We start from the raw sequence: 24,166 nt of genomic DNA, 5'->3' as shown, positions 1-24,166 counted from the left end.
GTGGAGGCGGGGGTGGGGGCGGCGGCAGTGCCAGATGCTGCTGTTGGTGGTGGACGGGAGGGGGTTGCGGCGGAGGCTGCGCGTGAAGCATAGGCTGCGATTGATGGTAGGAGGGAGGTGGCAAAGGAGGTGGAGCGTAGGCGGGCGCTTGCGAGGTGGGGTTTTCCGCACTGGATTGCGTTCTCCCTGGTCCCTGGCCGGCCTGTGCCTTCCCCTTTCCAAAGGTGCGTCCTTTGGGTTTCCTTCCTGCTTGATTGTATTGGGCCGCCTTCCCCGTGGAATGGTCATGGGAGGCGTTGGCCGAAGACTGAGCGCCGTGATTAGCGTATGTCACCTCCAGAATGGAGGGATCTTCGTCCTTTATTTGCTTCCTATGACTCTTGGGGGGCTTTAGCGCACCAGCACCTCTCATGGCGATAGAGACTCTCCTAATACGGTTCCGTAACTCTGCCCATGTACCTCTCTGTGGATCGTCCAGCTGAAGATACTGTTTGGCCTGTTGGTTAAGTCCTTTCACTAGCGCTTCTCTGAAGGCGGGCACATTGTAGTTAACGGGGGCAACGGCGCCGTTCACTATCCCAGATACCCTCGCTAGCAGTTGCTTCCTAGCCAAATAGACCTCTGGATCGTCATAGGGACCTTGCTTTTCATTGTGAAAGATTTCGGTCAGACAATACTCAGGATTCAGATAGGTGATCACCTGCGTGATCCATGCCTCTCCTGTGGCTCGAACCAAGTTGCCGGAAGATATTGCTGAATTAATGTCAGCAAGGGCAGTTCCAGTGGCACACTTACGAGCCAACATGGTGAGATCCTCACCTTCCAACCCCGCATAAGAGGTGGTAGCGGTGGTGGCCCACTGCACAAAGTTCTTCTCGGTCAATGGACCGAGCTCTTCAGCAACGGCTTTGCACTCCTCCTGTCGCCAAGGGCGATTCTCCACGACAGTTTTCGTGCGTGGCCTGTTGTTGTTTATGGTCACCGTTTGATTAGTGACGCTCACCGGATTAACCGGAATGGGCTCCGTTGAGTCCGAGTCGTCCTCCGACTGCGAAGCCGGGTCCCGGTAGAGGTCCAGGTCATCCTGCTCAGTAGAGCCATCAGGATGCCTGGCAGGGCTCTCCGTATGGGAAATCCTGCCTCTATCTCTGGGCGTATCGGGCTCCTTTTTCCGGAGTGCGGGTTTCGAGCTAGGAGTCGGGCTAACCTCACCGGTAGGGTCGCGTTTGCGATCTAAGAGGTAGTCCGCAGTGGACTGTGCCTTTCTGAGCTCCTCAGTGACCGTAGTCAGAGCAGTCTCGGCTTGGGCGGCTTTCTCCTGTGCGGCTTTACACAAAAGCTTGGTCTCATGGACCTGGTCGGAGAGAGCCTTTTTGTCCATGACTAAATTGACTCGGTCAGTCCTAAGTTGCTGGATCTCATCGTCAGCAATCCTTTGGGACTCACTCAGCTCTTCCTGAGATTCCAGTCTCCTCTGTTCCAACAGACCCTCATAGTGTGCCTTCTGGACATCCAATCTATTGGCGTGTTCAGATCGCTCCTTCTCAAGAGTGATCTGCAACTTTGCCACGTCCTCTCGAGCACGGGTCTCCAGGGACTTTATGTGAGCGGTCTGTTCTTCCCTGAGGATCCTTATCTCAGATTCATGTCCGTTTCCCAGGACTGTTCGCAACTGGGCCAGATCCTCTCTGGCGCGCTCCTCAAGGGAGTTTAAGCGAGCAACCTGTTCATCCCTAAGGATTCTAATCTCGGACTCGTGTCCGGCTCTCATGGATGTCTGCAACTGTGCCCGATCTTCTCGAGCTTGCTCCTCGAGAGACCGTATACGTGCAGCCTGCTCCTCCTTGAGAGTTCGGACCTGGGAATCGTGCGCATTCCCTAGATCCACCACCAGTTTGGCCAAGTCCTCTCGAGCGAGCTCCTCTAGGGACTGTATATGGGCAATCCGTTCTTCCTTAATTAGTCTGATTGTGGATTCGTGTCCAGTTTTCATGAGCACTATTTGTTGGTCCCTCTCACTCAGTTGTGCCGCTTGATCTGCAATGCGATCTTGAGCCGTGCGCAACTGACTTTCCTTTTCGGCCAGTTGAGCCTTCAGAACCTTGGTGTGGTCCTTGAATGCATCCAACTGTTTGGCCGTCTCCTCCAGTTCATGATTGAGGGATCCTACTTGCTCGCGGGCGGACCCTAACTGGTGATCCTTGTCGACTATTTGGTTAAACAGAGCCTCGATATGGCCTTGCGCTGCATCTAGCTGGGCCATCCAGCTAAGCTTCAGTCGTTCCCATGCTTGTCGGGAGGATACCCATCCTAGTCCGAAGAATAGCACAGCTGTGAGAGTATGCCAAAACATTGGCAGCCAAATGGTGGACGAATCCCACCAAGCGGCAGACTCTAGCACATTGTGCACGAACTGTAGGAACGTATCCTGGCCGTGACTGAACATTGGCGACTGTGCACCCATGATTGGTGTGCGGGGGTAGTGCTCACTCGCGGGTATCTTACAGTGGTATCCGGGTGTCCGAGATGGCTCACGCCGGGTCAGCTGCAAGTATAACCTCGGTGACGGCACTAATTCAGGCAAAAGGGTTTACCCTTTGCACGTGTGGATTTTCCGAGTTAAAGAACGCTGTTCTTCCTCACGGGTTATCCAAGAACCGTGGACGGTGTGACCTTTGCGATCGCACCACCCGTTTAGATCTCTGGCAAACAGGCGTACAGAGATCAAGGCTGTACCTGAGGGTATTTCAACCCTAGGTAGCCTGAGTTTCAGGCTTTGCGGATAAGGAAGAGCTACTTCCTTTCCAGGAGCAACCAGAACCTGGACCGTAGTCCTTGAAGGGTGTTGGAATTCCGGGGGGATCAGTCCCGTTTTCCCTTGGCAGACCCAACTGCGCCAGATAGTGAGGTTTTCCCTACTGGAGAACTTAGCTCCTAGGGACGGGACGGCTACAGCGCGCAGCTTGTGCCGATCCCGTGCGAGTTGTCCTCAGCTCGCTTCGGGGGAGGGAGAATATTACGGGCGCAGCCTCTTGGCTGGGCACCGAAGTCGGGGAGCGTTTTAAGGAGACAGGGGTTTATATGTTCCTGCGTGTATGTAGTGCTTGTGCAACTGGGGGTCCCTAACCAGGTCCTCTTCGTAGTCGCGCCTCGGTGTCCACCCACAACGATAGGATCGGAGCGCGAAACCGAGGATGCTCCTGGGTTTAGAGGGAAAGGGGTAGAAATCCCTCCCGCAGTACAGATGCCACTAAAGGCCAAGCACGCAGACGGAAACCTCTCACACTTCCCTACGCTAGAGCGTCCAAACGACCAGATCGTTTCTCCACGTTTTGGGTCCTTCGGAACCAAATGGTTGGGTACTGGTTCCGAGGGGTCCAAAGGTCGCCTCACACGGGGCACCAGATCTGTTATGCCAACTTCTCCAGGAAATTCCTGGAGACCCAATCCAAGTTATCTACCAAGGAAAATTGGGTGTTTGTGGCTGTGCGTAAGTTCTATACCAGTCTATACAGAGGTCGGATGGCGAATGAGACGCTCGGCTATATCCCAGGAAGTGAGACAACACGCTAGTCCTTAAATAAATGTTGTCTTTACTAAAGGTTTTTCATCAGGCATACAAAATCGGAATCACACAAATTCATACAAGCTCCTTAGTTACAATAGTACATTAGAACAATTACAGCATAGAAAATAACAAAAGCATCAAAATGGGGATGACACAATGGGGCACGGCTATACTCATCTGAGGTCCAGCTGAGGAAGAACTCTCCTCCTTGGAACGCTGGGCAGCCGAAATGCAGCAGCTTGTGAACTCCAAGGCACACAGGTAGGACCAGCCAAACCACGTGTGAGCTCTCTGGGTCGCGACTCCGGAGAACTTAGGTAGTAGAGTCACTTGTAGCACCTTAGTGCACTGCTATGGGGAGGGTGGGTTAACCAGAGAGACAAAGGAGAGTTTCTCCTTAAATAAACTCTTTTTGGGGCATGTGCTATCCAGCCATAAACTATCAAACCCGTCCTCTAAACTATCACTACTGGATGAAGAGGGGGTGACGAGGGGATGACGAGGGGGTGACGCTCTCCTGAGGGGTGGTGGCAATATGCAGATCCTACTCCTACATCAAAGGTGCCTTTTGGCAAGGTGTGAATCTTCCGTTCCCATGGACACCCTCTTGATTTGCAGATCTGGTTCCTGCTCCAAAGCCATAAACGCTATTGTCTTTAGATCTCCAAACCAGATTAAGGGAGTAGGGTCACTTGCTCTTTCCATTCCAAGAATGCCGGGGTTCGCTGGGGATTTTCCATAGCTCTCCAAGTGGGTGCAATGGCGCGGTGTCTTCTCCATCCCAAAGAGTCATGGGATACATTCCAGGGACGCACATGATCCGTATGTGCAACGGCAGGCCCAGGCCAGCCTATTTCTAGGCAAGCATGAGATGCAGAACAAAGCAACACACAACATACAGCAATCCCTGAATACATATTGCATAGGTATTCATGCTAGAGACACACATAAGCAGCATCACCACTATACAGAAATACAAACATAAGCTCATACAAACATAAGCTCATATCGTTACAGTGGGGAGGAGTGAGGCACACTTGTGAGCCAAGATTTTTTAACTGGTATGAAGCCAGAGTGCTCACAGTGACATCTGGAGGCAGCAACTCTAAATGAGATAAAGAAATCCTCTGGGACAAGCTACCTTGAAACACCGAGCACAGTAAAATACCTTCTATGAGCAATGAACTGAAGCCACTGGCCAAGATGAAAGTCTCTGTAAGGTCTGGGAATTTAGTGGTGTTCACCTACAGGAACTCCATGGGGGGTTGTTAACTAGAAAAGGTATTACTGTCTATTCTGCCTTTCCTGTAGCCACCAGTATTTTAAAGTCATTATCACAGTTGGGCAAATCTTATATTCTGATAGACAATTTTTTGGATACTTAAATCCGGTGACTGGAGCTGTGAACGGGTAAGACAGATCTTTCTACAAATGTGAAAAATCTGGAGAAAAAAACACACACCGGGGGATGGTGGTGGTAAAAACCCAAAATAGTAAAAGGAGTGCCTGTAGCTTTAAGAAACAGAGCCCTCAGTGGCTTTTGCTAGGCAACCACAGCATTGTAGGCTCAGTTTTTGTCTGTAAAAGGCAGGAGGTGGGAGTAGGGCCTTTCCAGGCCTGTTTTGGCCTTTAAAGGCGGAGTCATTGGACCAGGCCAGGTTCCCACGTTACTTCTATTTCCTTGTCATATATTGCTTTCTATTGTTTGCAGGGCCATAATGCAGCTTTGAAAAAATCAGGTCCATATAATATCACCATTAAATAGGGATGCCAGCCTCCATGCAAGACCTGGGGATCCCCAGGAATTACACCTCATCTCCAGACTACAGATCAGTTCCCCTGAAGAAAATAGATGTTTTGGAGGGTGGGCTATATGGCATTGTACCCCGCTAAGGTCCCTGTCCTCCTCAGGCTCTATCCCTAAATCTCCTGAAGTTTCCCAGTTTGGATCCGGCAACCCTATCCCTCCATCCCTTGCTGGTGGCCAGGGTTAACCTGGCTACCCTACTATTAAAGTGAAGGGTGAAGCCCGAAGTTACCAGGTGCTAGTATTCTAAGATGGGTCTTGGAGGCATAGCAAGTATGAAATCAGCAGTGGCCATACCAATCTCCTGTGCCAGAAAACACCTTTTGTTTGAGGTACTTCTTCCCTATTCTACATCTTGTTTTGGTGCTGTCATTTATGGGGAAGCTGCTGTCTGGAAATACACTAACTCTCAGCGTTTCTGGGGCTTATTTAATTTATTACATATACAACCTGAGCCACTGACATTTATGCGAAAGTAAGCTCAACTGAGTTTCTATATAGTTACTCTCAAATGCATAGGATTGCAGTCTGAAATAGAAATCTATACAACTTCAGATACCCTTGAATTCTGTTATTGGCTCCTCACTGTAAAAGAAGCTTCCACAGAGAGTGGGGGGGTTAACATGTTTACATCCACTACTATGCTCTAATTCAGTGTCAGGTTTTGTTACAGGGAACACTTATATAAACAATGAATACTGGATCCCAGAAAATAATTTCTGTGATTTGCAGAACAAGATGACACTAGGGACAATTGTGAAAACGGACTATTATCACCCTGCCTATGTACCCCACTCAGACTGCTTTTTCTTCTCTACTGGAAGGAAGTCCAAGACATCTGATCCATGTCAGCAATAACTGAACTCATAACCTCAGCAGTCATCAGAACTCACACATCCTCCGGAGCACTTCAGTTACGTAAGCTTGTTTTGAAACCGCTTTTTAAACACAATCCCTCCAATTCAGACAACTGGAAGAGTGCAGAAATGTGAATGACCCCTGTGACGTGCACAGAGACCTCAGCAGGGGGGGGGAAACAGATAAGGACCGCTCTGCCCCCCCATCATCTCCCCACCCCCATATGAGCCTTTTGAAGAGTGGGTAGGGTAAAGGAAAAGACATGGGAGCAAGCCGCATTGCAACCTATTTTTTTATAAGATGATCCCCTCATTCAATCATGCCCAATAGACACAATTTATTGAGAATATTTTCTGCAAAACTTCCAATATCTTCTTATGCAACTCCTGTTCATTTCTGTAGGATCATCTGTAAGATGTTTCTGGGTGTTGTGACACAAACGTATATAAATTTAAGCCCACAATGCTCATAAACTTGGCTAGAACTATATTCCAGAGTTACCCTACCCCACTTCTTATGTTTCTTTATTTAAAAAACGCAGCCACCATGGCATCCAGGTTTAAGGAAACAAATATGATGACAAATTATAACATCAGCTTAGAATTTAATACTCTACCAAGAAGAATTTAAGCTTCTTTAGTGTGGTTACTTTAGCATTTCACATCTTTGTGCTATACTCCGTGCTAACTAATCACCCTGTAGTTAACACATGGTTACATAATATGCTCACACACTGTACATAAAGAACGCTTGTACACAAATATAATGCATTAGGAAAGGGAAATTCTGTTATTGTTTCTGCTGATTTCAGCAGCACTTCTGCCTTCTCTTTGCCTGCATTACTGGGTTCGGACAAAAGAATGAAATGAGCCCTTGTCGGTCAGATTATTTTGGGGATGATGTTGTTCAGCAAACGGAATACATAAACAGAAAGCAGCCATGATGCCCAGGGTACCTCTTGCTCACCTGTTATGCCTTTTCATGAATGCTCTTTGAGGATGATGATGGTGGTAACGGTGGTGGTGATGATCACTGTGACTGATTAAAAGAGCTGTTGGCCAGATGCAGGTGAAAAGCAACAGCTTTATTGCAAGAACCATGTCTTCCAATCACAGGAGTAAAAGCAGCTCAATCAGCCCACATTAGTAACCTTTCATTCTGGTGCTCCGGTTATTAAGAAACATCATACGATGGAGAAGATGCAGGTAATAGGAGTCATTGCTGACAGTAGGAGGCGAAAGCATCTCAGTTTTCATTCTTCTTTAACTACTCTTCTTCTGTCTGCAGTTTTAAAATTTCTTAAACTCCACATCATAGGGCTTTGCTGTCCAGACGGCTGCAGTTTTAGCTTTAGAAATCTACTAAGTATAACAGAGAAGACTGTTTACCCCATTTCCACCCATTCTTTTGTCATCTCCAGATTGTATTCCTTGTCCAGTGCTTTGCCACCCACTCAGTATACTCTTTGATGGAGCCTTAGCACAGACAAAAGAGTGATGTCAAACATGTAATCCCCTTAATCCCCCACAACACCATGTAAAAATAATTTTTATTACCCTATGCAAATCTGTGATTAAAGATAAAAGGTCAGGAAATTAATCTTTCTTACCGCATATGTAGAAAATAATTTTGTGCAAATAAATAAAAATGTTCAAATTGGGCAAGTGGCATTTTTGCTTCACAGACGTGAAAATAATTTCCTATTGCATAATGTGGTAACTGGGATCTCTCTTAATCGGAAAAACAAACTGATATCTTTGTGCTTGCCACTTTATCTGATACTTGGAAATGCCAAGTGTCATTGGCTGAAAAATCTATAATCGAGATTTGTTAAGATCTCTTGGTGTTGTTGATAAAAATGGAAATTATGCTTTGGGTTTCAGAGGCAACAGATAAGCTTTTCTGATTACATAGTAAGAGATTTATTAAATATTTTAAGGGGAAAGCTATTGTTCCTAGACACAAATGTTAATAATCAAAATGGTCACAATTTTTAAACAACCAAGTAGAATCTAGAAGGAATCATTAGGGATGTACACCGAGATATTTTCAGGCTGAAAATATACCCCCAAACATCTTATTGGTATTTTGGGGCTATATTCTGCTCAACTGAAATGGGATTCAGGATTTCAGAATATTTAATGTCGATTCCCAAATATCCCAGAAATATTTCAGAATATCAAGGAATATTCAGGGCCATTTTAAGGCTCCCAGGACTGTTCTTCACCCATTCCTCAGGATTCCCTGGCTAAGAGAGAGGGGGAAGGGAGACAACTGACTCAGGCAATAGGAGGGAGCACTTGAACTGTCTGCCCAATTATAATGATCCTCACATCCCTCTATGAGGGCCAACTACACATTCAGGTTTTTAATAGACTGTGGCAAGTGGGTTTTTATCTTTTTCTCAGCTGAGGCCTAGATAAAACATCAACCTCTGTGGAAAGACAATACTTACAGCTGCAACATTTGTTGGTATCTACATATGGCCCTGCAGAACTGTTTTCAGAGTTTCCCTTACTCCTGGAAACTCTCAATGAATTAATGCAGAAAATGAAAATGTTAAATGTGGATTATTAAATACGAAATGCGATGTTTTGGGAATAAGTAACTAGATTGCCCTATTTTGCCAAAGCAATGGGATATGGCCCTAAACTTTATAGTTGTTTCTTATATGGATCTCAAGCTGCTACTTTTTCAGTAAAAAATATGTTTAGGCTATACTGGACACCACAGTGCCTTTTTAGTAAAGGACTAAGTAAAGTGTCTAATTGCTGGTGTTGTAACATACAGGACGCATCTCTTACATATCCAGTTTTTTGTCTTCTGAGGAGGCAGAAATTACTCATCTCAATTTTGTATTAGACTATTCATTAATTTTTGAGGATGCTGATGTACTTTTAAACTATTTGACTGACTTATGGCTCTTGGTGTAGTGGTTAAGTGTGCGGACTCTAATCTGGGAGAACCAGGTTTGATTCCCCACTCCACCACTTGCAGCTGCTGGATGACTTTGGGCAAGCCATAGTTCTGTCAAAGCTGTCCTTGAAAGGGCAATTCTGGAAAGAACTCTCTCAGCCCCACCTACTTCACAGGGTATCTGTTGTGGGGAGGGGAAGAGAAAGGAGTTTGTAAGCTGCTCTGAGACTCTGAATGAAGGGCGGGGTATAAATCCAATCTCTTCTTCTTAAGAACATAAGAGAAGCCAATGCTGGATCAGGCCAATGGCCCATCCAGTCCAAAACTCTGTCACATAGTGGCCAAAAATACCAGGTGCCATCAGGAGGTCCAGCAGTGGGGCCAGGACACTAGAAGCTCTCCCACTGTTGCCCCCCCCCAAGCACCAAGAATACAGAGCATCACTTGCTCCAGAGTTCCTATCTATACCTTGTGGCTAATAGCCACTGATGGATCTCTGCTCCATATATTTATCTAATTTCCTCTTGAAGCCGTCCATGCTTGTAGCCGCCACCACCACCTCCTGTGGCAGTGAATTCCATGTGTTAATCACTCTTTGGGTGAAGAAGTACTGCCTTTTATCTGTTCTAACCCGACTGCTCAGCAATTTTATTGAGTGCCCACGAGTTCTTGTATTGTGAGAAAGGGAGAAAAATACTTCTTTCTCTATGTGCTCTATCCCATGCATAAACTTATAAACATCGATCTTGTCACCCCTCAGCCGTCTTCTTCCTCTTCTTCTTCTTATTCACGGATACAATAAAGACAGAATGACTATTTGCCTGTTTCCTGGAGGCTCACTGATAGCCAGTGAAAATGGGCTCTCCGTGCTCTTATTGTTGATAGTACAAGATGGGAAGAGGTAAATGCCCACCTCCTGCAGTCCAATGGATTGAAGACTTCACAACCTTGTCAACATTTGAATGTATGGCATACAGACAACAAATGTACATGGACATATTTTTAGATATTTGGAAACCTTTTATATGTGTATACTTGCTACCATTGTTATATTTTCCATATCATTTCTGTCTGAGGTTTGTAATTCTTTAAAAATTAGAAAAAAATAAAGTTCAAGTTTTTAACTTATTGGGTCTGGCTTTCCTGCAACCACACAACACGGAATGGCTCTTTGAAACATAAAGGAGAACACAAACAGGCTCAGAATGGTGCTGTGGACCTGCCTTCCTTTCCCAAGCCATTTTCCAACGCAAGAACAGAGTTGGGGGAGGGAGTTATTTCCTCCTTTTTGCTGCACCACATCAATCTCCAATGTTGACATATTTATTTCCTTCAGTGTTTTGTCCCATAAACTAAGCTCATTAGTCCTGTTTGATCCTTGTATCTGTTATACATCTTAATTATGCTGTATGATATTACTGCTCACCCTCTACCTATATGTACTGACTGGTAATTTCCAACTTTGTTTCCATCTCTGTCTTGGCTCTAATTGGCCCTTCCTGGCAATTAACACCCCCCCACACACCTCTCTCTTTCTATATGTAATGGTTGAGGAAATTCTGTTTCACTGTATCTGAAGAAGTGTGCTTGCACATGAAAGTTTACACCTTGAATAAAACTTTGCCAGTCTTAAAAGTGCCACTGGACTCAGACTTTGTGACAAAGAATATTATCTTCTAGACTGGATAGATACAAAATACCAAAATACTGAGATATTGTCGTCTTCTAACCACAAGATACTGCAGAACACATGAAAAGTACTGTTAGCCACAAAGAAAAGCCCAGAACAGGATACTTTCAATATCCTCATGTGACCTCACTCAGTATCAGGAAGCTCATACAGAAATGATATCAACTAAGTTATCCATCCAACTCTTAGCTGATGCTATCAGTTGTACCGTGCATGCGCGTGCGCATATGTATACAACAATGTACTTTCACAAAGCTCAGTGATAGGCTCTCCTGATGCAGGGTCAAATAGAAAACAAACCCTAGACTTGTGTAGAACTTATACAAAATTTTAAAAGATCGAAGTCCTATATCTAAGAACTGGTTCACACAGAATTTTTTTTTTTTTTTGCTTCCAGTGAATACACCCAGACTTCCTAGGGTATGCGTATGTGGACTGAGTAGAGAGAGAGAGATGCCAGCAGCAGATCATGGTAGTACTTTTCCCACTGATGCTATCCACAGGCAAGGTTGTTGCTCGTACCACACCTTACTTCCGATTACCCAGTCTAGATGTTATATTTGTACACATAAGATCAAAGAAAATCAGGTATGCTTGTGAGAAGAGTAGTTACTGGAATTAACCAACTCTCCATTTGAGAATCCCAAAATTTCAACAGGTTTAAATTAAACTTTCCTTTGAATCCAGAAGTGTCAACTGGACATCAGGAAACCTCCCAGTTTTGCCAGTCGGATAGGAAATCAGACATGGCAATCATCAGCAGAGTCATTGTACTATAGGGTTATTCTTCTTTTCTCTCTGGAGAGAAAAGGGTACCAGGGTATCATACAGAGCAGAATGTAATACCATTTCCATTTCCATTAAGAAAACAGGTTAATTGTTTTGATGTGATGATTCCTAAGAGACGTTTTCAATGCTGAGAAATAAAAGCAAGTTAATGGACAATGTTTGAAATGGGTTAGTCATCTAACTCTATGTTTTTTTTTAAAGCAAACATAAACAATTAAAATTGAACATCTGGCTGTATGCTGCCATTAAAATGTTTTCTTAGCTTTATCCTTTCACTTTTTACCCAAGCAAAGCTCATAATGCTTAGCTTTTAAGAACAACATAATAGAATGTGGCAGTTCTCATCCCTGCTTGGGGGCGGGGGAGGCAGAAACAAAGAGAAATGCATTCCACAAATAATTACATGGTTTAATTCATAGTTTCCCCCATATCTAGATGTAGGACAGGTTAACTAAAACCAAATACACATATCAAATAAGATTGGAAACAACAGCTATGCTGAACTCCAACATAGAAGGTATAAAAACAGTAGAGAGAAAAAGGAGAAGGCAACCATGTTGTATTCAGAGAAAGGCCTGGAAAAATAAGATAACTTAGAGTTGCCAGCCTCTGGGGGGGGGTGCGGGCGTGTCTTGGAGATCTTTTGGAATTACAACTGATCTCCATCTGACAGAGATCAGTTCCCCTGGAGAAAATGGCTGCTTTAGATAGGGTTGCCAACCTCCAGGTGGGGCCTGGGGATCTCCCGCTTTTACAACTGATCTCCAGCTGACAGAGATCAACTCCCCTGGAGAAAAGGGCTGCTCTGAAGGGTGGACTCTATGGCATTGTACCATGCTGAAGCCCCTCCCCTCCCCAAACCCCGCCCTCTACCGGCTCCACCCCCAAAGTCTCCAGATATTTTCCAACCTAGACCTGGCAACCCTAGCTTTAGAGGATGAACCCAATGACATTATACCTCTCGAGGTCCCTCCCCAGGCTCCGCCCTCTTAATCTCTGGGAATTTCCCAAACCAGAGCTGGCAACACTATGAGACACCTGAAGACTTGGAGCACTAACCTCAGGAATATATTCTGTAAACAGGGTGCCAACACTGAAAAGGCCTCCAGAAAGTCTTGTCGGAGACGGCCATCAGCTAAAATTGGGAGGCTATGATGATGTTTAAATACTGTATCCTATGGCACTGCTTGCTGCCCTGCTTCTTGGTCCTTTCCACTCCTCCTTTTATCCCTTTTCAAATTCTTGTCTTCTCTTTGTGCTCCTTTATCTCATGCACTCAGCTTTCTATTTTTTCCTTGGTCAGCTTTCACATTCTTTTCCTTCCTCTTTCTGTTGTGTACTGCCTCTTTATGGGGCTATCCCAGTAGGCCTCAGAGCAAGCAGGAGAGTAGGGGGGCCTCAGTGCTTCTCTTCTCAGTCAGCCTGCAGGGCCTAGTAAGAATCTGCAGAGAACCAGGCCAGGACAACCTTGGCCCAGAGCTTTACAAACAGCTCAATTAAGTATTGATGTTCCTTATTCCAATAGCTGTGTTACTTGCCCTACAGTTACTGTTAATAGAGAGGCCTTCAGCCAAACATAACTGGCTGTTTGTTGTTTGCTCCACTACACAAGTTTCTCTGCCCCTCTTCCCAGGGCCTGCTCATCAGTGCATAGATCTTGTGGCCCTTTCTTATTAGGGTTGCCAAGTCCATCTTACACCCCCAGCGGGGGACTTTGGGGGTGTTTCTGGAGGGGCTGGGGCATCCACGACGTGATGACATCATGTTGGGGATGTCCGCCCCCCCGCCCGTGCGCCAGAAACGGCAGTTCCCTGCACTTAAAGGAGCTGGCGTTTCCCTTTTAAATGCAGGAGCTCGTGTTTCCCCTTTAAGAGCACGAAGCTGGCATTTCCCTGCAAGCTTGCGGAGATCAGGCTTGGGAGGAAACACGGGTTCCACACACTTAAAGGGAGAGAACTGGGTGGCTGTGGGTGTTGAGGGTGGGGCTTCCCCTGCCGGCCATTTGGCCGCCGGCGGGTAGAACCCCCCAAAAAACAGGGGATCCCTGGCAAACCGGGGAGGTTGGCAACCCTACCTGTTCCTGGGGAGTGGGGCTGAGCAGAAAGTGCCCAAGCCCCCCCATCTCTATTCACCACAACCCCCCTTCCTCACACCTGCCGATATGTCTTTCACTTACCTACTAGCAAGTCTTCACATATACTCAGTGTTCTCCACATTGTCTGTAGCCTTTTCCTAAAGGCACTCGGTGGTGTGTGTTTCTGGGAGTGCTGCTGCCCTGGCCTCTTGCCACCCACATGCCCTTTCCCAGCAGCAGTGGCCTGTCTCTGCAGCTGGGAGTACAGGTAGCAGAGAGCTCACAAGCAAGCAGGTGGGATTCAGCAACTGTGGGTCCCACTGCTTGCCTCACCTCAGAATTTAATGATACGAACACTGCCTCTTTCTATTGAATGCCAAACTAGACATGATGGCATCCATAGGTCTGACCCATGGATGGTCACCAATGCCATTTGAGAGCTAGACTCGGCCATTTAAAATGATGTGAGGGCCAAATCTTGATCATGCCTGCAGCACGGCAGGATGAGGGGATCTTGTCCCCCCTCCATGCCTTTTTAAGTGCTGAACCCCCCCCCCCCACACACACACATCCATGCCTGTTTCAGCACTTGAAAAGGCACAGGGGTAGGAAACAAGATTACCTGGTCCTATGACACTGCAGGCCTAAATGGCCAAGTTTAGCTCTAAAATGGCATCGTCTGTGGGTGGTGTACTGTTTAGTTTGGCCCTGCCTCTGTGTCCTTAACACCTATGCCATGTCACTGCTCCACCTGGCTTTGAAATATGCTAAAGAGAATAATCAGATGATAAGAGTGGCAGGGAGGAGACAAGGCCAATCTCTAGCCATCTCCCACAAAATCTGGGCATTAGCTGCAACTTAAAGATAATATATGTTGGAAATGCATGTGTTTACAAGGTCTGACAATTCAGTCATTATAGGGTTAACTTGTTTGCCTAGTATCGCTATTGTTTAGACTGACCTGGAAGGGATACCTGGCATTGAACCAATGGGGAATTAGCCCGGGGAAAAGTAGCTTCTACTGTGATACAGATTGGTTGTTTGTTTTCAGGTGACTTCCTTTCTAGGGGTTGAGAAGAAGGACAGATTATCCGTTATCTGTGTGTTAGTGTCTGACTATAGACAGCTTAGAAAATGTAGCTGTTAGTGTTATGTTTATTTGTAGTTATCCTGTGTAGCTTTTACCCTTAGAAATAAAGGTTTTTAAAAGCAAAGAAATCTCTTCTTTCCAATAGAGCAAGATCCATTGATAGTCTGAGTATTAAACACTTTTGACTATTTTACAACAATATACACCTCACATGTTTGTCTTCATTGTGGGTGTTTGTTCAAAACTGCTTCACTGCAGCAGCTCCATCAGTAGCAGAAAGGAAGGTGGCATAGGGATCGTCACAACTGTAAGTGCAAGTACACAGAACAAGAGGGGGAGGAGAGGACAGGAGGAAGAGAAGAATGGAGGACTGATGATCCTCCAGCCTCAGTCCATGAAATACACTCTCACTCTCCCAGCAACTTCCACATCCAGAATATGTAACTGAACATATGCACCAAATAAAATCTATTGGACACGGGCTTATGGATAGGGTTGCCAACCCCCAGGTGGTAGCTGGAGATCCCCGGGAATTACAACCGATTTCCAGGCAACAGAGTTCAGTTCCTCTGAAGGAAATGTCAGCTTAGTTGGGTGGACTCTATACAATCATACCTCCATTGAGGCTCCCTCCTCTCCCCAAATTTCATCTTTCCCAGACTTCACCTCCAAATCTACAGGAATTTCCTAAACCAGAGCTGGCAACCCTCCTCATGGAATCCATAGTACTGGTCACAACAGGATTCTCCTGTCAGAATTGCCTGCCCCACAAAAACTTGTGGATGGAAGCTTACACATCCATTTTTTTTCCAACTGGATATTACACTATTACATGAAAGTTTTCTTGGCCTCCTACAAAATGATTTTTTTTTTCTGCTCGAACTCTTCATATGGTAGCCATTTTGTGCTAGTGCCCACTTAACTTCTCTGCACTGCAATAATGCCCACAAGTTCATTGAGGTTTGAGACTCCACTCTATCCCACTCAGTACTAAATAACATTAAGTTTTATTACATTTTTTTCTTGAGGGTAATCTGTTTTATGACAGAAAGTGATTAATGAGGAAGTTGAAATTAATCAAAAGTTTTAACATAATCTGTTGCTTATATGTGTGTTTTATTTCACTGACTATGTTTCAAATGCTGTGGATCCAGCCATCTTCCAAATAACCTTCCTCCAATTTAAGTCCCTCATTCTCTAACAGAAGGCTCCTTAGATTAGAGGAGGCTTCAGATTGGAGCCAAAGGGAAAAATGGGGTATAAATATTTAAATAAATAAGAGGAAAAACTTTACTCAGTAGAGGGATAAGAAGGGGGTAGGATCTCCTCCACAGTATTTGAAAGCTTGATTAAAGCCCTGGTTTCTTGAGACCAAACAGTGCTCATTCAGTGCGGGGGGGGGGTATTAATGGGAAGGACAATTAAAAGTACACCATTTCCCTTCATCCCTCCATTACTTGGTAGTACAGCTTATTATGTCTCTAAGTTGTTTTTGCTCACAGAAAGTAAAAGGGACATATTTCGCCTTGATTTTAATCACCAAGACCATTTTGCTCCTTCAGGATATCTGGTGCCTTTCAAAATAGAGGCCCAATAATTTCTCATTTGAAGTATCATGCTAATCTTCCTGTTAAATTTTGCTCAAAAATGTCCACAATTTTTCTTTTTAAAACTTGATATTTTCTGTGATATTTATATGTCTTCTATATATTTGCTATCAAGAGTCAACAAAAAAGTTTAGGCAAAGTATTAATACATTCACGTTGAAAGGTCAGCTTCTCTTTTCTGTCTATACTTCAGCCTTGTCTCAATTTGACTGCTTCTAAAATAATAAAATTGCCCTTGTCACATATTTCAGCCTCAAACTATAACCCTTAAAGAGCCAAATATAATAAATGTCATTATACGAGTAAAGGGTAAGAGTTAATTTTAAATTGTTTGAAAATATCATTCTCCAAATCTTAAAGCAATACATGAATTTTGCTGCATTTGAAATAGCCTTTTAATACATGAGAAAAATAACTTTTTAATACACATGAGGATGACAATGAAATTTTTTGGTAATTTTTGTTATATCTGTGAGGTTGATTGTCCGATGGAACAGCAAGGAAATATCAGTAACATTACAGCTACCCATATCTTTCTCCCTGTAACATCACCAGAGAGCAATACAGATGACCATGCCCCTGTGTAATCTAATCAGGGCTCTGTGTGACTAGAATGAGAAATTTTTAAAAAATAGAGAGTAGGGAACCAGTCAAGTTTGACACACACACACACCCCTCGGATCTCTCTCTGACATGTTCTGTTTCCCACATTGGAGCTTCAGAGTCTCTCATAATCAGATTATTAGTGCTGGAGGCAAAAAAATATTTGGGACCAAGAAAGTATTTTTGAAGCTATAATAACGATGTGTGCCCCCCATCTGTGGATATCTAACTCTGTGAATTGGGGACACACTGACATGGCACAGATTTTCCTGCAAACTTGGGAGACACTGAAGGTTTGCAGAAAAATCTGAAACCTTAAAACAAAATACATGGGGTAAATTCCTGCCCAGATTCCCTTGATTCTGCAGAGCTGGGGGCAGGATGCTGCTTTGGACTGTCTGTGACAACAGCAGATGCAGGGAGATGCTCCAGGCATGGACACAACAGCAGCCGACACAGGGAGATGCTCTGGGCCCAGCGGCAACAGTGGCAGATGCTGGGAGCCACTCTGGACTTGGAGCAGCTCCCAGACACTGCTGCTGCTGCTGCGGTTGGTCTCAAAGGCAGGTGGTGGGACCTGTAGCTGCACCAGGCTTGGCGATGGGGTGTGTGTGAGATCCCCCGCGAGTCTCATTGCCCCTCACTTGTTCTCTTCTAAATCCAAAACTTGTTACTCTGCTTTAGCAGTTTAATCACTGCATTAATTCCATCCCCAAATCCCCTCATTTACTGTCTAGACCGGGCAGTGTAGCAAGCAGAAGGAAGGTGTAATACCTACAATTTTAAAACAAAGTTTCTGTGTTGGGGGAATGGGGTGATCAACTGTCAGCAGTGTGTGAAACTATGTACCAGGTTGCACTCCTTCCCGTGCACCTAAAGCCTCAAAGCATATTTTAAATAAACTCAAATGGATCCAGATGTTGTGAGTGTGCAAGTAAGCTAACAGTATAATATCAAGAGTGTTTCTGGGGAACCACAAACATACTTCTCAAAATGTCATTTTATTATTTAGATTTCTGAGTCACCCCATCCCTGAGTACACAGGGCTCTGGGTGATTTACAACAGGTTAAAAACATACAAAATACAAATTAAAATCAACAATCAAAACTATCTGGCAGCAATTTAAGCTTCTGTCACTTGTGGACACAAAATACAAAACCCTTCCCTTTTATTCAGATTAGTTTGAACAGCATCAACTAATTTAAAAAATTCATGTACCAAAAAGGAACATGCATCCTTTTATTAACCTCACAAGCCCAGAACTGAATTGCAGGCAGCCCGAAGGCACCCAACAAATAGTTTTCTGAGGCCCTTGCACGTCTGCCTCGTCATTTTATTGTTGATGTTTTGAGGGAATGACATATTTTGGAGTGTTTAAAAACGGAGCTGGGGGGAGGAAGCTGTTTGTTTTGTACAAACAACTAGCACTAGCGGCCAGGAGGCAGAAGTACAGAACAAGAAAAAATGCTTAGAACAAGAGAAGACATGTTATTTTGTACACAATATATTCTCACAGCTGTTCTTAAGTAGGTTACAATCCCTCAGTACTGCCAGATGCTAAAAAATATGTAAATGAAATTACTGGGGGGGAGGGGCTCAAAACAGGTTTAAAGCTTGCCTACACTGAACACTCGGCAACAAATTTGTGCAAACTGCGATTGGCCTCACTATCAGAACTGGAGTGGTGTAGCCAGTTCCCAATATCTAGCATGATTCTAGCAGAACTGATGTAATTGTGACCAGTACCTGAGCTTCACTACAACATGTCAATAAATACACTGTGTGCACTCTAAGCTGCCAAGATTTGTTAGTACTGCAAAAGCTTAGTGGTACAAGCTAACAGCTGATTCCTACTACAAAAGGGTGAAAACAGACAAGGAAATTTACTGCAACAGAATATCTTGTGCAGATTACACATGCTGGGAAATTGCATGCCAATGACTCACATGCGCTGTTCTGAATTCTGGGTGTGCAAATTCACATGGGATTGTAACCCATGTGTGTAACAAAAAGATCACATGCAGATCAGCAAGACAAACTTGAGTTGCAGCCACATATCGCTGTTTATTCCCTGGGCCCCTAGCATTGCGCTAAGGGAATCATTTGCATCCAAACTGCCTTGTCCAACACAAGAAAATCCAGGTGTGAACCACTGCAAGTACACAATGATATTGCAATACTCAATAAAATGTGGAGATCCAGTTCTGATGACCCAACTAGATTTGAAAAAAGAGATTCAACGCTAGGATCTCCTACATTTAAAAACTAATTAGCAACTTCACATGGCTGCCGAGAGGTAGCACTGGGAAAGGGGTGATTAACCTAATGTAAATCACTCCCTTAAAACTACAGCTAACTCTGCAAGGGGGAAAAGACTGGCGTGGTATTTTTGGCAACTTCAAGAGAGCAAGGGGAGAGGGGGTTACAACAGGATAATGGACAGAAGGATTAAAACACCTCCTCTCTCTCTCACACACAGTACTTCTTGGTAAATCTTCAAAGCAACCTCATGCAACAAGCGAAATCTTTTTTAAAAGCAGGAAATCTTAAACATAGATCTCTTGCAAATAATTTAATTAATCCCACAAGGAATGCTTAACAACCTCAGAAGTATTTTTTTTTTCAGATTGGCAGTGACCTGGTGTCTGTGTACCGTGTTGCTACATGAACGATCCCCCCCTGAATGGATTATCTTTCTGTTACAACCAAACGCTCCCGGCAGCATCCTAGAAACAAGCCTTCTGGCACAAGTTTATCCTTGTGACCTCATTGCCTAAGATGCAACAACAGGACAATTCCAAGTAGCCTCCACTTGGTGGCGGTATTGTATGAGCCTTGAGAGCCTGTTTAGATTTTAATATTTTTTAACCACAAATAATACATAAGTAATGTGACTTTTTATTACTAATTTATCCAGTGAATTAGTTTTCTGAAAAGCCACCAGAGTGTCTGAATTAGCTGTTGTTAATCTTCTGAATGCAGGGAGAGATAAAACGTTTCTATCCCAGTTGAGATAATTCAGGAAATTGTTGGATGAGGCAGTCTGCAGTCTAGAGGCTCCAACACTTGCATGATGTGACCCCACGTCTATTTCCTCTGATTTGGTGAGCCTGTGTGGTAGTGGTCCACAAAGTGAGGTTGGATTATACAGTTACTGTGTCCTTGCATTTCCTAGTAATTGTTTGAATGAGAGGGTTTTTAAGCGTATTTATAAAATACAACTTAGCATGGAAGCACCTTTGTGCAACAGTTACGTATTCTTTTCCCCCTCATCACTTTTAAGATACAGACTTTCAACATATAGTTTAACTGACTTAAGGGATGGAAGTAAGACAGTGTCCTACGTTTGATTTAGACATATGGAACTCTGCCACCCTGGGCAGACATTCAAAAGAACAGGCATTATATGGATGTGGAGGGGAGCACAACTAAATCCATTAGCACTGGGTCCTGACTTCCACAACTTCAGTGAGCAATATGTGCTTATAAATATACATACATACATTGGCTCTTCCATATGACGGGCAATGCTGCTTTTTGTAGCACAAGAGCCCATCCATTACACTTTGGTACATTCAGCGGTTCCTGCAGACCTTTGGCTAATGAAATGGAAGTTGGAGTGGATGCTTCTTCCATATATGTGCAGGGCTTCTCTGCATCATGTGTCTACAGTGTAATGCTTTGGCATCACGTATGGTAGAATCAGGGTTTTAATTGTTTGTGCTCTCTCTCTTTTTTACATAACCCCAGGGGTCTTAATGTATTTTTTGGGGGGAATGGCATTAATGTACAGAAACACAAGAGGGGTAAGGCTACTGTCTGTTAGGCATGTGTGCCCAGGCACACACACACACACACAGGCAGCCACTCTTACCTTTCAGAACAGACCTGGATGAGGAGTAGAACACTGGCCTAAAGTTCAGCTCCTACCCTTGTGCTAGCAGGTACTGTCAGTATCTTTTGGACAGCAGTACTAACCTCTGCAAGGCTTTGTTCTGAGATTTTTAAGTCAGAAAGACCATGATGGTTGAGGCCTACTATTCATAAGATTTTATCATTGTTCTTAACAATTATACCCCTCATAACATCCCCTAAGGAGGCTACAAATCAACAAACTTTGCTAAAATTGTCAGTAAGGGAGAAGATTGTGAATCCCTTTGAGAACTGCAAGGCAAAATAAATTAAAAACACACATGGAACCATTATTTGCAATGAAAGCAAACTTGATGCGTTGGGCCAAAAGACTCTTAAAAGGTGGCAATGGGGGGCATAGCCTGTAACATTTCTCTTGCTAATACTGGGTCAAGATAAATGCAGACAAGAGTGACTCTCAGGTTTATCTCTGGCATTCTTTTAAAGCAATTGGATACAAGGCACACGTGCCTCCTCACACAACTATCCTATAGCAAGTCTCTCTCAGCACAGAGCCCTTTTGGGTTTAGTTCCCAGCATATATTATTTGTAACAGCAACATTCAGGAAGTTTGAGTGTATGGACAAAAAACCAAAATAATAGCTTTTTCTGTCCAAGGTTTAAACAGAGTGAACACGGAGTACGACTGGTGTGAGGAAGCAGAAGGGAGAGCGAGCGCTGCAGCAGTCTGAACCACCATCCTAGAGCACTCTCGAAGGGAGAGGAGACAGAAGATATGGGGTGATTTCCTAACCATAAAAGGTCACTATCACCTCTGAGGTGGGAGGCAGCATCGCAGGCACACAGGTCTTCTCACACTAAGTAGGACCTTTCCTGGTACTTCCTCTTTTATCAAACAACAAATAAGTTGAACTTGTTGAATTGTTTTAAAAACTGTTAGTTTGCTATGCAAACTTGATTTCATTCCTTCGTCTACTGTAAGCTGCTGTAACTTAAAGGAGTACATTTTAAATAAGCAAACAGCTGGCAGCACACCTTCACAGCACTAAGAGCAGCTTAGTGCACATCCTGCTTTGTCTTACGTATTTAGCACAAAACAATGCTAAGTCCCCTAAGGCTGCAGAGGACTCAAGGGAAAGTCATGCATTCTTCAAAAGAAATAGACACAACAACACTGCCATATAGGCTGACTGCAGGGGAGAGGACCTGAATTCCTGGAATGGCTGCTGCCATTCACAACCACAGTCTGTGCCTTACCTACACTTGTCTAGAGTTGGTCACTGGTTTCCACAGCAGCTCAGCATGAGTCTGTCAGGGCTCCGTTTAGAGAAGGGCCAGGGTCCCTAGCAATTGGATTTTAAAAGGATGCTGGGAGAGGGGAGATGGAAAGTCTTTACCTCCTGTACTTCTTTCCAAAGGTGGGCATTAGGGATGAGGGCTTGAAGGATACCCCGCCTTCCCCTCCCCTAGTAAGTCATATCATAGTATATTCCTTATTGCTTTGTAGAGGTGTGAAGGTTGGACAATGAAGAAAGCTGACAGGAAGAAAGTTGATTCATTTGAAACGTGGTGTGGGAGGAGAGTTTTATGGACAGCATGGATCATCAAAAAGACATATAAGTGGGTTCTCAATTAAATCAAGCCTGAACTGTCCCCTAGTTTACAAAACCTGAGCCAGGTTGTTAACAACAGGATGTTTTTTTTTGGGGGGGGGGGGCGGCACTAAAGAGAAACAACAGCACCTCACACACACACACACACACACACACACACACACACACACACACACACACACACTGCCCTCCCAATATGGGCACTGCTTACAATGCTAAGATAGAAGTGGAGATCTGCACGCTCAGCTGATCCCATAATAGAGCTATCAGGGGTGTCAAACACACGGCCCTTGGGCCAGAACTGGCCTGTCCAGGGCTTTTATCTGGCCCGCAAGCAACTGGTCATTGCTGTTATTGCCAGATGACAGAGACTGTGTATTACGTCCCAGTATACTGTACTGTCCCAGTGCTAATGCATAATGGGTGGCAAAAGTGGAAAGGCGGGCATCAGGAAGATACTATAAAAGGAAATACTGTAAGAATGGTAATGTTTTAAGCATATTTGTATTTCGTGCAAAAAATAATATTGGGTTTGCATGTGTCCTTTAATAAAGTTTATACTGCCGGTATCTGGCATTACATATTATGGCATACATGGCCTGGCCTGACAAAGTGACATTTGTGTCAGAACTGGCCCTCATAACAAATGAATTTGACACCTCTGAATAAAGCCCAAGAACAAAGTCCCCATAATATAACAAAGCTGTCTGCAGAGTACAAGCTACCCTTATGTCAGGCAGAGACAGAAACTGCACTTATCCCTGTTCTAATACCCTAGCTGCAGGAAATCACAAGGTTTAAGCTTCGTGCAGCAGAAAGAAACCAGCAACCTAATACCCAGCCCTGGTCTCTACCCCCTGAGGAAAGAAAAGAGTATTCCTGGTTCTTTGGTTACTTTGTAACACCCCCAACAGTGACCCAGAGAAGCTTCTATCGCTCTCTTCTTTTCCATTTTACCCTCACAACAAGCCCTGTGAGATGGCTTAGGCTGTGTGTATGACTGGCCCAAGGTCACCCAGCAAGCTTCTGTGACAGGACTGCAGATTTGGACCCAGGTCTTCCAGACCCTAGTCCAACACTCCAACTACTGCACCACACCAGCTGTCAGTCTGAGACTTAGCTGAAATGTAGCTGAAAGGGGGTGGATCCTATGACAGCTGAGCCTTTGATTCCCTTGTTAGATCTCATGTCTGAGGCACACAGGACTAACAACAACCCAACAGGTTTGAAACTGGGGAAATTGTCTTTTTTTCCCCTTCAAAAGAGAAACAGAAAAGGAGGATGGCAAGTAGAAAGGGAAAAAAGGCAGCCTCCATACAGTCTATTGTCATTCTGTAGCAAAAGGCAGACTCGGAGCCTGTCTAGCCATGGCTATCTGTTCTCCAGCATGGCTTCTGTCTCCACAGACAGAAAAGAAATGGGGGGAAGTATTCTCATGGAGCCAGTGCACTGTCAATCAACCAAGTCCTGCTGACTGTTCCACTAATGGAAGGCTTCACTCACATGTACTGGATCATGCTCTTCAGAGAGGAAGCATATGTACTATTATTTCTGCTTTACACGTTAAGGGAAGACTTCCAAACTATAAGGGAAGATTTCCAAACTATAAGCAACAAACATGCACATATTTACTGCCCAAACAGTCTAACAGTACAGTTCAGAGTTACTCCAGTCTAA

The 24,166-nt window shown here is 44.4% G+C and overlaps 1 protein-coding gene across 1 annotated transcript in view; it reads right to left on the bottom strand.

Moving 5' to 3' along the window:
* Positions 1 to 7,333, bottom strand: part of GABRR3 (gamma-aminobutyric acid (GABA) A receptor, rho 3) — a 61,948-nt gene extending 54,615 nt beyond the window's left edge. Inside the window, exon 1 of the mRNA XM_015413026.1 lies at positions 7,200 to 7,333. Coding sequence (XP_015268512.1) covers positions 7,200 to 7,333 — 134 coding nt within the window. The remainder of the gene's footprint in view (positions 1 to 7,199) is intronic.
* Between the last annotated feature and the right edge of the window lie 16,833 nt (positions 7,334 to 24,166).

The sequence above is a fragment of the Gekko japonicus genome, unplaced genomic scaffold (genome assembly GCF_001447785.1).
Source record: "Gekko japonicus isolate JY-2015 unplaced genomic scaffold, Gekko_japonicus_V1.1 scaffold2497, whole genome shotgun sequence".
NCBI classification, from domain to species: domain Eukaryota; kingdom Metazoa; phylum Chordata; class Lepidosauria; order Squamata; family Gekkonidae; genus Gekko; species Gekko japonicus.
Note: the sequence above shows the minus strand (reverse complement) of the source record. Positions and strands in the feature narration are given on the sequence as shown.